General features: G+C 32.9%; 1 protein-coding gene across 1 annotated transcript; it reads right to left on the bottom strand.

Annotated features, from left to right (window-relative positions):
- Window positions 1–10,900: 10,900 nt before the first annotated feature.
- On the bottom strand, window positions 10,901–12,091 carry LOC110636475 (uncharacterized). The gene has a single exon (XM_058137130.1). It carries the CDS (start codon window positions 12,089–12,091, stop codon window positions 10,901–10,903), a length of 1,191 nt encoding a protein of 396 aa, XP_057993113.1.
- Between the last annotated feature and the right edge of the window lie 1,378 nt (window positions 12,092–13,469).

Genomic DNA, 13,469 nt, shown 5'->3' with positions numbered 1-13,469 from the left:
TTCCTTTTTGAATCACTCAATTTGGAGTTTTGTAGCCCAAGATATGGCTATTTAAACATGGATGGCCAGATTGGTCTAACCCAGATTTCTGGGCACCTACTTTGATTTTGGCAGTTTTGGACCACTAATATTGGGTGGCAAAATGACTTTGTTATGGGCAGAATTTGGGTTAATGTTCTTCATGAAAGTTGTAGTGCTATGTTATACCTTTCCAATGCCACAAAAATCAGGTCATTTGGACATGTATAGCCCAAGTTATGGCCAAATGAATAAACACTATTTATTTGGTCATTTTGGTACAGTGGCAATGCACTACACTCGGGTTTGACCTAATTGTTCCCTATGTTATGGTCATTTTCTGGGCATGGTTCCTGAATGAAAGTTGTGTCTTTATATGTCTAATTTCATTCTCAATTGGTCTCACACCAATTGAGTTGGTAAATTTTCAGTTTTGGTCCCTGAAAGGGACCTAGGTCAAGCTGCCAGGATAGTGAACCTAATCAATCCGAATTGCAATCTCATTCTACCAATTCAAACACATCACAAATGGTCCCAATTGACCATTTTCAACCTCAATCAAGGTCATTTGCATCATTTGACTATTTTCTCAAATTTTCCCAAACTTTTAAGAGGTTAAGAACCCTAATTACACAATTATGCAAACTAATGTAATTAAAGTGTATAATCATTGTCTATACACCTAATTCACCTCAATGAGCCATTCAATTTCACCAAATTCATGAAACTTTTACCCCCCTCATAGGCTGGCTGAAATTCACTAAAAGTCCCCCAACAATTGTTTTTGTTTTAACTTTCCATAATTTCTCTGTTTACTTAACCAAAACATAGGCATTAAACTAACAATTTCAATTTAAATTACTAACCTCAAACTTTGGTATCCAATTGCTCCAATTCTTCAATTCCTCCTTTCTTTTTCTTCTTCAATCTCTTTCTCAAGTTGAATTAACAAGCTTTTATGAGGAATTTTAGGAAAAACTAGGTTTAATTGGGTGGAATCAAGCTTGAGTTCAAGCTTTAATGGAGTGTGTTAATGGAGGTGGCAAAGGGGAGGATTCTGCCAAGCTTGAGGAGGAGGAAGAAAGTGTCTTCTTTTTTATTTTTATTTTTTTGTTATTTTATGTCTCTTATACTTAAATTGACTTAGTCAAATATTGTGGAATAATAAAAATTACTTTTGACATCATGTGTTATGTTATAGGTATGATGTAATAAATCATATTTCAATTCTTTTTCTTTTTCCTTTATTTTTCTTTGTCTCTTTAATTAAATTTTCGACTCCAAAATTTTCATTTCTCGGATTTTATTGAATAGTTAGGTCAGGAGTCACCTCTAGGAGTGAATTGACCAAATTGCCCCTCAACGGTCTAATCCAGTTTGCAAGTTATTTGATATTTATTCCGGATCCCTAACCTAATTATTTGGCCTGCTTAACAATTCTTTTCTGTGATTTTCTCTTTTCCATTGTGTTCACAATAGTCCTAAGAACTGCGACGTCACATTTTCTAGTTCAAAATTTGGGTTAAGACTGACCTCGCAGTCACTTTTCAAGAAAATTACCCATCGCTGTGACTCTCGGCTCATTTAACCTTTTATGTTCTGTTTTTCTTAATTATACTTACCTATCAGGTAGTCACTATTTATTTTCATTCAAGGATTATCTAGGTGTCTTAGATGCGGTTCTAATCTACTTAATTGTTCGGACTAACACCGGTCACCATAACAGTAAAATGTACTAGGCTATGCATATAGGGGTGTTACAAAAAGCCACAAAATAGCTCCCCCTAAAGCTGATATTCAAAGCATTTTGAAGATAACAATATAAGTAACATGTTAAACAATTTTCAAGATCAATTCATCCAAGATCAATTCAATCATCATATAGAGGATATATCAGCCATAATTCAATCATAAAAGATCATCATCATAACTTCAATAACTTTCCAAAATAAGTCTAAAATATCTATATTAGAATATGAACCATACAACCACTGAACAAAATTAGTTAACTAAAAATGTACCCAGTTAACTAAAAATATTCTGTCAGTTAAAACATTTTTCTATCTTCTCCTAATTTCTCCCCCTTTTTGACATCAACAAAAAGATAGACTTTCTCCTATTTTCTCCCATTTTTGAAAGAAAAACAAAAAGATACAACTTTGAAAGTCATAAATCATATTTCAAAAATCTCAAGGTTTATCTTTGCTACTAAGGATCCTGCCACTTCTCCTAAGGTGAGTAAGATCAACAGTTTTGGCTTGTTTCTTCTTCTTTGGGGGGTCTTTTTCAGGTATGGTTACTTGGATTGTTGGAAGAATGGGTAGAACTGATTTTCTGGCTTGTGCTTTGGTTCTTCTATGGCCATATTGCATGGGCAAAGAGATGGATGATTCAGGTACTGGTTGAGAGGTAGTAGGAGCAGGGTTTGGTTGGTCAGAGGATGGGTCTTATGACTGCTCTTCTTCCTTATTGCCAGCATCTTCCTTCTCCTCTTCTTGTCGTGAACCATTTCTACTTCCATTTTTCTCATTCTCACTGTTGCTGTTGATTTTAATATGAGATGAGGAGGATTCTCTTGATTTTTCCTTTTCCTGTTCTTGTTTTGATTCTGATTTCTCTTCTGCAGTTTCTTCATTCTCATCATTTTTCTCTACTTCTTCAACCTCAGCTAGCTTTCTTCTTTTTCCTTTTCAACAGTTTCTACATGCTCCTTTCCTTCTTCTTCTTCCACTTCAGCAATTTTTACTCCACTTGGTCCAGCAGCCTTTGCATTGCTAAGACCAGCAGTACCATGTGGGTAGTTTCCAAAATCTCCAAACTTCCCAAAAGATTCACCAAACAGCATTTGAGCCATCTTTTGTTAGTAGTATGCCCTAGAGCATATCATTTAGTATGTATCTTGTACATATTTTATTAATAAATGGCATTTCCACTTTTCTGTTTATATAATATATTTATGTGTAATAGAAAAGGTCCATTGATATTTTGTTAGAAATATTATTCTTAAGTTGTTAAGAATATGAGTGACAATATTTCTAGCACAAAGTATCATAAATAGGTTCACAATCGAGGATACTTCATAATAAGGACATGACTTATCCAGAAAGATTGTATTCATGTTTGTTCCCAAGTTATTTATATGAGATATAAATAAGATGGAATGGTGAGTCTCATGCCATATAACAAACATGATAGGCACTTATAAATGATAAGTAGGCCGAACTAGTGACACTTATGACAAGCACATGGAGTTTACTCTTGTCAATGTTTTGTCATAAATCATATCAGTGCATATAATCTTTAGACTGAGATAGCACAGCTTATCTTGTATATAGGTAGTTTGAGTTTGATCTGCTTTCATACTTGTACTGTGTATGGGTATATGGGCATGTGTTGGCTCCTACTAGTTATATATGGAGGTAGGTGTTGATCAAGATGGAATCTGTTCCTCTAAATAAACAGAGATAAAATCCTATGTTCATTTAATTATTCTTAATGTTTCAAGTTCCTGGTCAAGACAGATAGATTTATTCAGAAAAGAGTTTCGGATGAGAAAAATCTTTTAATCAAGAACTGGAATTAAAAGAGAACATAATATTCATAGCAAATGGAGTTTGACATAAACCATGACTCCAGCTTGAGTTGGGATTTTGTAACAGAGAGATTCTAGTGCATGGTAACATATGATTATAGGTTCATTTAAGGTAAACCTTATTACTAATTGGGTGGCTATGGCATGCTATGCTAGGTGTTAACCATGGTCTATGAGGTTCATAAAATGATTTAGAGAAATCATTTATGGTAAGAAAGAGTTCTGATGATATTAAGAGTTGATATCATGTCTCATTGCCAATTAGTGATGAGCCTAGTAAGTCACACACATACACAAGTTATCACCTATTTAAATATGATTTAATTAATTAATTAAAGAGTTTAATTGATTAATTAAATAGATTTGGTTTGCAATTAAATTGCAAAGTCCCTAGCATGACTTGAAACCAAATCTAGATTATTGGATGTGTAGTATAAATTAAATTTATATTTAAAGTGTTTAAATATGAATTTAATTGATGAGAAATTAATTAATAGAGATTAATTAATTAATTTATATTTGATATAAATTAATTAGAAGAAGAAAATAATTATTTTGGGTTAAGAACTCAAAATTAAGACACAGGGGCATTTTGGTCATTTTGCAGTGTGACACGTGGCACCATGAGATGGTGACACGTGGCACCATGAGATGGTGACACATGGCATAACACATAAGCTTGCCAAATGTTTTTTAATCATGTAAGATGATTAAAATCAAGATTAAATATAGGTTTGACACTTGGCACAATGTGATTGGGTCACTTAAACCTAGAGCTAATCAAAGGGTGACATGTGGCAAGGGTTTAATGTGTTAACCTAGCTATTTAAGTGTTGTTATGAGAAAATAAAACACAACCAGCAGCCACACTCCTTTGTCATGCCACTTTGAGGGTTTTTATCTCTTCTTCTTCATCTCTTATCAATTCAAAGAGATTAGCCATCAATCTCTTGAATTAAGAACACTAGAAATTGTTTCTAGTGTCCTGTTTACATCTTTAATCTCTTAAAAGGCAGAACTTGATTTTCTAATTAATAGAAAAAGCTTTAGAAGCTATTCAAGGGCTACCATAGGTGTTCTTGGTGTGGACAAGCTAGAGGGACAACATCTGGTGTCCTGAAGATGAATCTCAAAGGCGCAGACACGCTGCAGTGCATCAAGAGGTTAGTGTAATCGTTCTTGATTTAATCTAGGGTTCTAAAATTAATCTGATTAATTTTAAAATCTCAAATGGAAAATACAGATCCAAAAACATATTAAAAGAGTTTTAATATGTTGTTTATCATTGAAATCAAATAGATAAAAATAAATCTTGCATGATGCATGTGACCCTAAGTGAAAATTTTTGAATTCAATGGTATAAACTTGTGTTTTTCACGCTTCCGTTCCTTCATCTTTTTCATAAACCATTCTTATCTATCCAATCTATTAATCAACATATCCATCTTTGCATTTTGCTCAACCATAATTCCTTTCTACAATTCATGAGATTTTTCTAAAATACTCAAGCTCAGTCCACTCATTTCTTTGATTTCCTTCATCATTTCCAGATTTGTTTTACTTATTTTCACAAAATCTGACATTTTCAGCTTCATTTTCTCTTTCTTCTTAGAGCTTTCCCCTTCATGTATCTTAGAACTTCTCTCTTTCAACTTGCTTATAGGGAGTCTGATTCTGTTTCAGAGTTTGATTCTGATTCAGATTCAATCTCAATATTAGTCTTTTCTCCTTGCTTTTTCTCTTCTTTCTTACTCTTTTTCCTACCATCATCAGCCTTGAATATCTCTTTAATGGGGATAGGATTGCTAAACTTCTTTTCTTTGCTCAAGTAAACTCCCATAGCTTAAAATATAAGAGTCAAAGGCATAGCATATGGCAATCTTCTATGCTTACTAGACTTAACAATTACTTTGAAAATAAAAAATGGTAAATTGAATCTGATTTTATTAACCAAGTGCCACATAATGCATAAATCAAAGCTATTTGCATATGAATGACTACCACTTATAGGATTGAGCAAGTATCGAATGAAGGATTGCAGAATCCTAAAATTTTGAGGCACTAAACTGATATTGGTCATTTCATTTTTGGGTGTACCCTCCGGAAAAATTGACAATTGAAATGCCTTCTCATCATATCCTTCAAGCTTCCTAGTATCTTTGAAGGTTCCAATCCTATTTCCATCATTCGGTAGGTTCAAAACAGAGGCTAAGAAATCAACATTAACAATTTGACTTTTCTTCTTAACTTTCACACTAAAACTTTCTCCTTTAACAACTTCTTTCATACTTTCATAAAATTCTTGAATTAAATAAGGATAATAATATTCATTCAGCTCAGAATATTCCATCCAGCCTTGAAAAGTAAATAAATCTTCAAATTCATAAGGCAAATCAGAAAATGAATCCCATTTAATGTATCTTGGCTCGAAAATATTATGTTGCACAAATGGTTTAAAAGCAGGGGCCTTCTCCATTTTCTTCTTTTTCTCGGAAGGCTCTGACCCAGCAATACCCTTTCCTTTTCTTTTTCTTGCTCATCCCGCCACTGTCTCTGTTTCTTCATCATTGTTCTCAACTTCAATTTCTTATTCTCTTTCCTTTTCGGATCTGCCAGCGGCTTTCATAGCATCACCCATGAATTTTTGAGGTTTGGTAGCCACTTATTTTACCCCTGCCATTGATTCTTGGAAAATTTCAGAGAGAGAGAAGTAGCGGCTTAAGGAAGAACGGGATTTTACCGTTTAGGGATTTTGAGAAGGAGAATTGAGGGTTTCTAGTTTTGAGAGAAATTTAGGTTTCTAAGAGAGTGGAGAATCAATTTACAGCAAGAAATAAGGGAGTTTTTGAGAGATTGATTGAAGTGATATGTAGCAATTACCAAAAAATTTCAAATTTTGAAACTGTGTTAGTTTATCATGGAGAATCGGGAATCTCTTTTTGCCAAAATCCAATTTTACCCTTTAAAGACATAAAAAGAGCTTAACTGTGCTTAGGGGTATATTTATCAAAATAAATTGTAAAGAGAGCGAAAATACCATTAGAAAGAAAGTAATTTTAAAACAAGCACGTTTTCTCAAATGTACATAGAAGCAAAATTAGTTAACTAATTTTGAAACCTAGTTGGCTAAATATTATACAGGTATAAAACTAGACAACTGCAGTGAGAAAGTAGTTAACTAAAAACACATATATACACAGAATATAGTACTAACAACATATTCAACAAAATTATGCACCAAATTTATATCAAAAGTAGCAAATATCATTCAATAGCTTCACTTATGCCAAGTTCCCTTTTAATCCTACAAAAGTTTTCCTCATTTAGGGGTTTTATAAAAATGTCTGCAAGTTGTTGTTCTATAGGAACAAACTCTAACTCAATGTCACCATTTTGAACATGATCTCTAATAAAGTGATGTCTAATTTCTATGTACTTTAATCTTGAGTGTTGGACTGGATTTTTAGTTAGGTTGATGGCACTGGTATTATTACACCTTATAGGAACATGATCAACCTTTATACCAAAATCTTCTAATTGTTGCTTCATCCATATAATTTGAGCAACACAACTTCTTGCAGCAATGTATTTTGCTTCAGTAGTAGAAAGAGCTACAGAAGTTTGTTTCTTACTATGCCAAGACACTAAGGCATGACCTAGGAATTGGCAACTACCCGAAGTACTCTTTCTATCCAATCTACTTCCAACAAAGTCAGAATCACTATATCCAACTAGATCAAATGTGTCGCATTTAGAATACCATAAACCAATTGAGTGTGTGCCAATGAGGTATTTGAAAATCCTTTTAACAGCAATTAGATGAGATTCCTTAGGACATGATTGAAACCGAGCACACAAACACACACTAAAATGAATGTCGGGTCTAGATGCAGTTAAATATAAAAGTGAGCCAATCATGCCTCTAAATAGCTTTTGATCAATATCTTTACCTTTTTCATCCTTTTCCAACTTGATGGTGGAGCTCATAAGAGTTCCAATACTCTTCAAATCATCCATCTTGAATTTCTTTAGCATATCTTTGATGTACTTGGATTGATTAATGAAGATGCCACCATTGAGTTGCTTAATTTGAAGTCTAAGGAAAAAGGTAAGTTCACCTATCATGCTCATCTCAAATTCATTTTGCATCATCTTAGAGAAGCTTTTGCATAGAGAACCATTAGTAACATCAAAAATAATGTCATCAACATAAATTTGAACAATAAGCATATCACGTTTGTGTGTCTTAGTAAAGAGTGTGTTGTCTACTTTTCCTCTTTGAAAACCATTATCTAAAAGAAACTTACTAAGCCTCTCATACCAAGCTCTAGGGGCTTGCTTCAATCTATATAAGGCCTTAGTGAGTTTATAAACATGATTAGGAAATTTATGGTTTTCAAAACCTGGTGGTTGTTTAATATAAACTTCTTCATCAATATAACCATTCAAGAATGCATTCTTAACATCCATTCGATATAACATAAAATTTTTATAACATGCAAATACACATAACATTCTAATAGCTTCAATTCTAGCAATCGGAGCAAAAGTCTAATCAAAATCAATACCTTCCTCTTGGTTATATCCTTGAGTTACTAATCTAGTCTTATTTCTAATAACATGCCCTTTATCATTCATTTTGTTCCTAAAAACCCACTTAGTACCGATGATAGAATGATTTCTAGGCCTAGGAACAAGTTTCCATACTTTATTTCTCTCAAATTGATTGAGTTCTTCTTGCATAGCAAGAATCCAACTCTCATCACTTTGAGTTTCATCATAAGACTTTGGTTCAAGTTGAGAAACAAATGCAACATTACCAAAGTATTTTAGAAGTTGAGCTCTTGTCATCATCTTTTGTGAAAGGCTATTAATTATGTCCTCTTTTGGATGATCTCTATGATATCTCCATTCTTGAGGTAGGTCTTCATGATGTGGTTCATCAATTTGGAGTTCTTCAATATTGGGCAATACTTCTTGATCACTTTCTTGATCTTCCTCATTAGCATTTTCATTGACAACATCATTCCCAATTGCACTTTGGGGCTCATCAATAGGTTGAATTTGTTGCTTTTGAGTCTCATCCCTTTTTCTTCCAAAAATTTTACCTAGTTCATCATCATCACAAACAATGTTTCTTTCCAAGAAGTTGTTAGTTTCATCAAATACAACATGAATGGTTTCCTCGACTAACAAAGTTCTCCTATTAAAGACTCTATAAGCTTTGTTATGCATTGAATGTCCTAGAAAAATACCTTCATCTGATTTTACATAAAACTTTTTGAGGTTATCCTTCTTGTTATTCAAAATGTAACACTTACAACCAAATGCACGAATGTAAGAGATGTTAGGCTTCCTTTCTTTCCATAACTCATAAGATGTTTTCTTTATGATTGGCCTAATTATTGCTCTATTCAAGATATAGCAAGCAGTGTTTATGGCTTCTACCCAAAAATATTTTGGAATATTGTATTCACTAAGCATTATTCTTGCCATTTTTTGTAAAGTTTTATTTTTTCTCTCTACAACTCCATTTTGTTAAGGGGTCCTAGGAGCTGAAAACTTATGAAAAATGCTATTGTTTGAATAAAATTCATCAAAAGATTGGTTTTCAAACTCTCTCCCATTACCACTTCTAATGGAGGAAATGGGTAAGCCTTTTTCACTTTATACTTTCTTACAAAAAGATGTAAATACACTTTTTTACATCACTTCTAATCATTGCTCTATTCAAGATATAGCAAGCAGTGTTAATGGCTTCTGCCCAAAAATATTTTGGAATATTGTGTTCACTAAGCATTGTTCTTGCCATTTCTTGTAAATTTCTATTTTTTTCTCTCTACAACTCCATTTTGTTGAGGGGTTCTAGGAGCTGAAAAGTTATGAAAAATGCTATTGTTTGAATAAAATTCATCAAAAGATTGGCTTTCAAAATCTCTCCCATGATCACTTTTAATGGAGGAAATGGATAAGCCTTTTTCACTTTGTACTTTCTTACAAAAAGATGTAAATACACTAAAAGTTTCATCATTATGTGTAATAAAATATATCCATATATTCCTAGTGTAATCATCTACTATGACCAAAGTATATGCTTTACCATCAAGACTTATAGGTGTAATAGGAGCAAACAAATCAAGATGTAATAACTCAAGAGGTCTAGATGTTGAAACAACATTGTTTTATTTGAAAGAAACTTTGGTTTGTTTTCCAAAAGAACAAGGCTTGCAAACATGATCTTTTTCAAAGTTAATTTTTGGCAAACCTTTAATAAGATCATATCTTAAAAGTTTTGAAATCACATGCATACTAGCATCACCAAGTCTTCTATGCCACAACCAACTATCTTCTTCGAGAGATATAAGACATCTTTCATTTCCTTTTTCAATAACATTCAAATCAACCAAATATACATTTTCACTTCTAGGTGCAATGAATAATGTATGATCATCATGCAAACTTCTAATCTCACAATATGTAGAATTAAAAATAACTTTGTAACCTTTATCACATAGTTGACTTACACTAAGAATATTGAATTTCAAACCTTTAACTAGTGCAACATCCTTTATGCTTGGATTCTTCCCAATAGAGCCACTTTCAATGATGTAACTTTGCCTTTGTCATCAAATCTCACATGTCTACCACTTTTCAAGGTAAGGTTTGAGAATTTTTCTGTCTCTAGTCATGTGTCTTGAGCAAGCACTATTAACATACCATTGTTCACATTTTTGCTTACTTCTAAGACATACCTGAAATTAATTGACTATTTCTTAGGTACCAGCGCAAGTTTGGGTCCCTAGGGGTTAGAGACATTACGAATTATTCCTTTAGGTACCCAAATCTTTTTTACCTTTGAGGAACCTTTCCTTATAGGACAATGACTAACCATATGACTATTTTGGTTACAATAGAAGCAAATAACATTTGGTAACGAATAAGAGGAAGCTTTCACAAAGAAATTTTTGTATTTTCCATAGTGCATGAATCCATCATAACCAAGACTAGATTTTTGATTTGATAATCTTTGAGAACCAAGTATCAAGAATTTGTGTGCCATTGGTGAATTTAGCTAAATCATTTGTCAAAGATTCCACCTTGGTTTCTAGAATCCTATTTTTCTCAATGAGTTTTTCACAAGCAGTTTTTAAATCTTCTAACTCCTTATTCAACTTATCAAACAAGAGCATTTGATTTTTATAAAACTTATTTTCTTGCACAATAATGCTCATAGAATTATTTTCAGATCTTAAGGACGCAATTTCTTTGTTTAAAACAGAACATTTTTTCTTATAAACTTTGCATCTTCATAATCTTCAATGCTAAGAGAGTCAGAATTATTACCTCAGTGTTGATTTCTCTTTGTTGGGAGCTTTTTGGTTTATCCTCTTCTAGAGCCATGAGACAAATGTGTGTAACCTCCTTGTCACTAGAGTTATCACTGTCCATCCAACCAGCAACCAGAACTTTCTTGCTCTTATCCTTTGAATTCTTCTTTTTCAGTTTAGGATAATTTGGCTTGATGTGGCCAGGTTTGTTCCATTGAAAGCATTTAATCTCACTTTGATCCTTGCTTGTTTCACCTTTGGGAGAATACTTCTTTAGGAATTTCTTATATTTCGAACCTCCCTCTTTGAATGCTTTCTTGAATCTTTTTGTAATCATGGCAATATCATCAGCATCACTTGAACTTTTGGAGCTGTTACTTGAGGCAGCCTTAAAAGCTATAGTTTTCCTTAATTCATCCTCTTGGCTTGATTTCAAGGTAATTCCTCTCTTTGTCTTTTCTTGATCTACATTACTCTTGCTCTTGTCATAAAGCATTTCATGAGCAATAAGAGAACCAATCAGCTGATCATAAGTGAATTTGGAGAAGTCTTTGGTGTCAAAGATCATTGTTACTTTTGTTTCCCATGATTTAGGTAGTGACCTCAAGACTTTCTTGACTAATTCTTCTTCAGTGAATTCCTTTTCAAGAGCTTTGAGAACATTCACCAAATCAGTAAATCTTGAGCTCATTTCTGAAATGGTTTCTCCAGGTTTCATCTTAAATAGTTCATATTCTCGAACAAGCCTATTGGCTTTTGATTCCTTCACTTGATTAGTCTCTTCATATGTGACTTCAAGTTTATCCCACACTTCTTTTGCAGATGTACAACCTGAAATATGATTATACTCAGTTGCATCAAGTGCACAATGAAGAATATTTAAAGCTTTAGCATTTGAAGAAACTTTCTTCCAATCAAGTTCATTATATTCATCTTCTAGTTTTTCTCTATAACCATCAGCATGTAATTCTAATAGAATTTCAGGACCTTTAACAATTCTTTGCCATGCTTCAATATCAACAGATTGAATAAAGTTTCTCATCCTAATTTTCCAGAAAGAACAATTAGAACCATTAAACAAATGTGGTCTAGTGATAGAGTGTCCTTCAGCTAAAGGTGCAGGGATACCAGCTGTGTTAGATGTGTCAACCATTGTAGGATCTCTCTAAGGTGTTTAAACCTCAAGCAAGAGAGACAAGCTCTGATACCAATTTATTGTCCCAAAGAAAGTGACCAAGAGGGGGGGGGGTGAATTGGACACTTTAGGCAATTTTTCAGTCCTTGCTCAAGACTTAATGAAAAATTATAGCTTTGCACTTCTATGTATGTGTATAACTCTATTTCTAAGATGTAATTTAAGTGATCAAATAAGTTATGCACAAATAACAGCTCATACACAAAATAATTACTTAATATCAAGTATATCTTCTCACATAAAAATCAGAGTTTGTAAGTTTGATCATTCAAGTTTAGTATTAACTCAATAAAACAAATTCTCAATACATTCAATATATAATTAGAGAATCAAAGTGCTGAAAATTAAAGAGTTAAGGGAAGAAGAGAATCAAACACAATGTTTATAGTAGTTCGGTTCTCTTAGCCTATATCCACTCTTCCCAAAGTCCCATTTTGAGAGTCACTCCACTATTTGATCTTTTCAATAGGCAAGATTCAAAGCCTTTACAATCTCAGCAAGCTTCCCAGGTGCTTGAGAACCTTTACAATGTCTTTGCTTCCCACAAAAGACCACAAGCTTCACAAGGTGCTTGAAAACCTTCTACAAGCTTTACAAGGTGCTTGAAAACCTTCCACAAGTGTGTCCTCACACTTACACAACCTTAAATAGGTTTTGGTGTAGAAGAAATCACTCTCAATAACTCTCAGATACAGAATTTAATGCTAAAAGATTAAGAGAGAAGATCTGTCACTCAAGCTCAAGAGTATTTGAATGAAAGCTTTAAAAACAGCACAATAAATTCTCAATGAATAGAAACACTTTCATTAGGTAAAATTATAGTAAATAATGCCTTTTATAGGTACTTTTCATTGCTCAAAAAGTTTGCTAGAAAGTGTGTCTAACGGCTCTTTAATTTTAAAAAAACTAGCCGTTACTTCTTTGAAAGTCATGCAACAAAATTGTGTCAGGTCAGAGTATGAAAATAGTAACTAAAATTTTCACTGGTTAACTAGTTTCGTAAGACAGAAAATTTTAGACAACAAAACTAGTTAACTAATTTTCGTAACGGGTTAACTAATTTTGCTACTGTCTGACTTAAATTTTGAAATTTTGAGTTTTTGAACGAAGGTTGTAAAAATTATTTTTGACCATTCAAAAACCTTAGAAATAATGTAAAAACACTTTCTAAACTCTTGAATCTAAAAACAAAATTGATTTTAGGTCTTAAATGGCATAATCTCTCCAATCTTGCATAATGGACCTAAGAAATTAATTTTTATCCTAATTCTTCATTGACTTTGATTCGTCTTGTGTTATATAAGATAATAATATCCTTTTATATCAGCCATGTCAA

This window comes from Hevea brasiliensis, chromosome 15 (genome assembly GCF_030052815.1).
Source record: "Hevea brasiliensis isolate MT/VB/25A 57/8 chromosome 15, ASM3005281v1, whole genome shotgun sequence".
NCBI lineage: Eukaryota > Viridiplantae > Streptophyta > Magnoliopsida > Malpighiales > Euphorbiaceae > Hevea > Hevea brasiliensis.
This window is presented reverse-complemented; position numbering and strand designations above follow the sequence as displayed.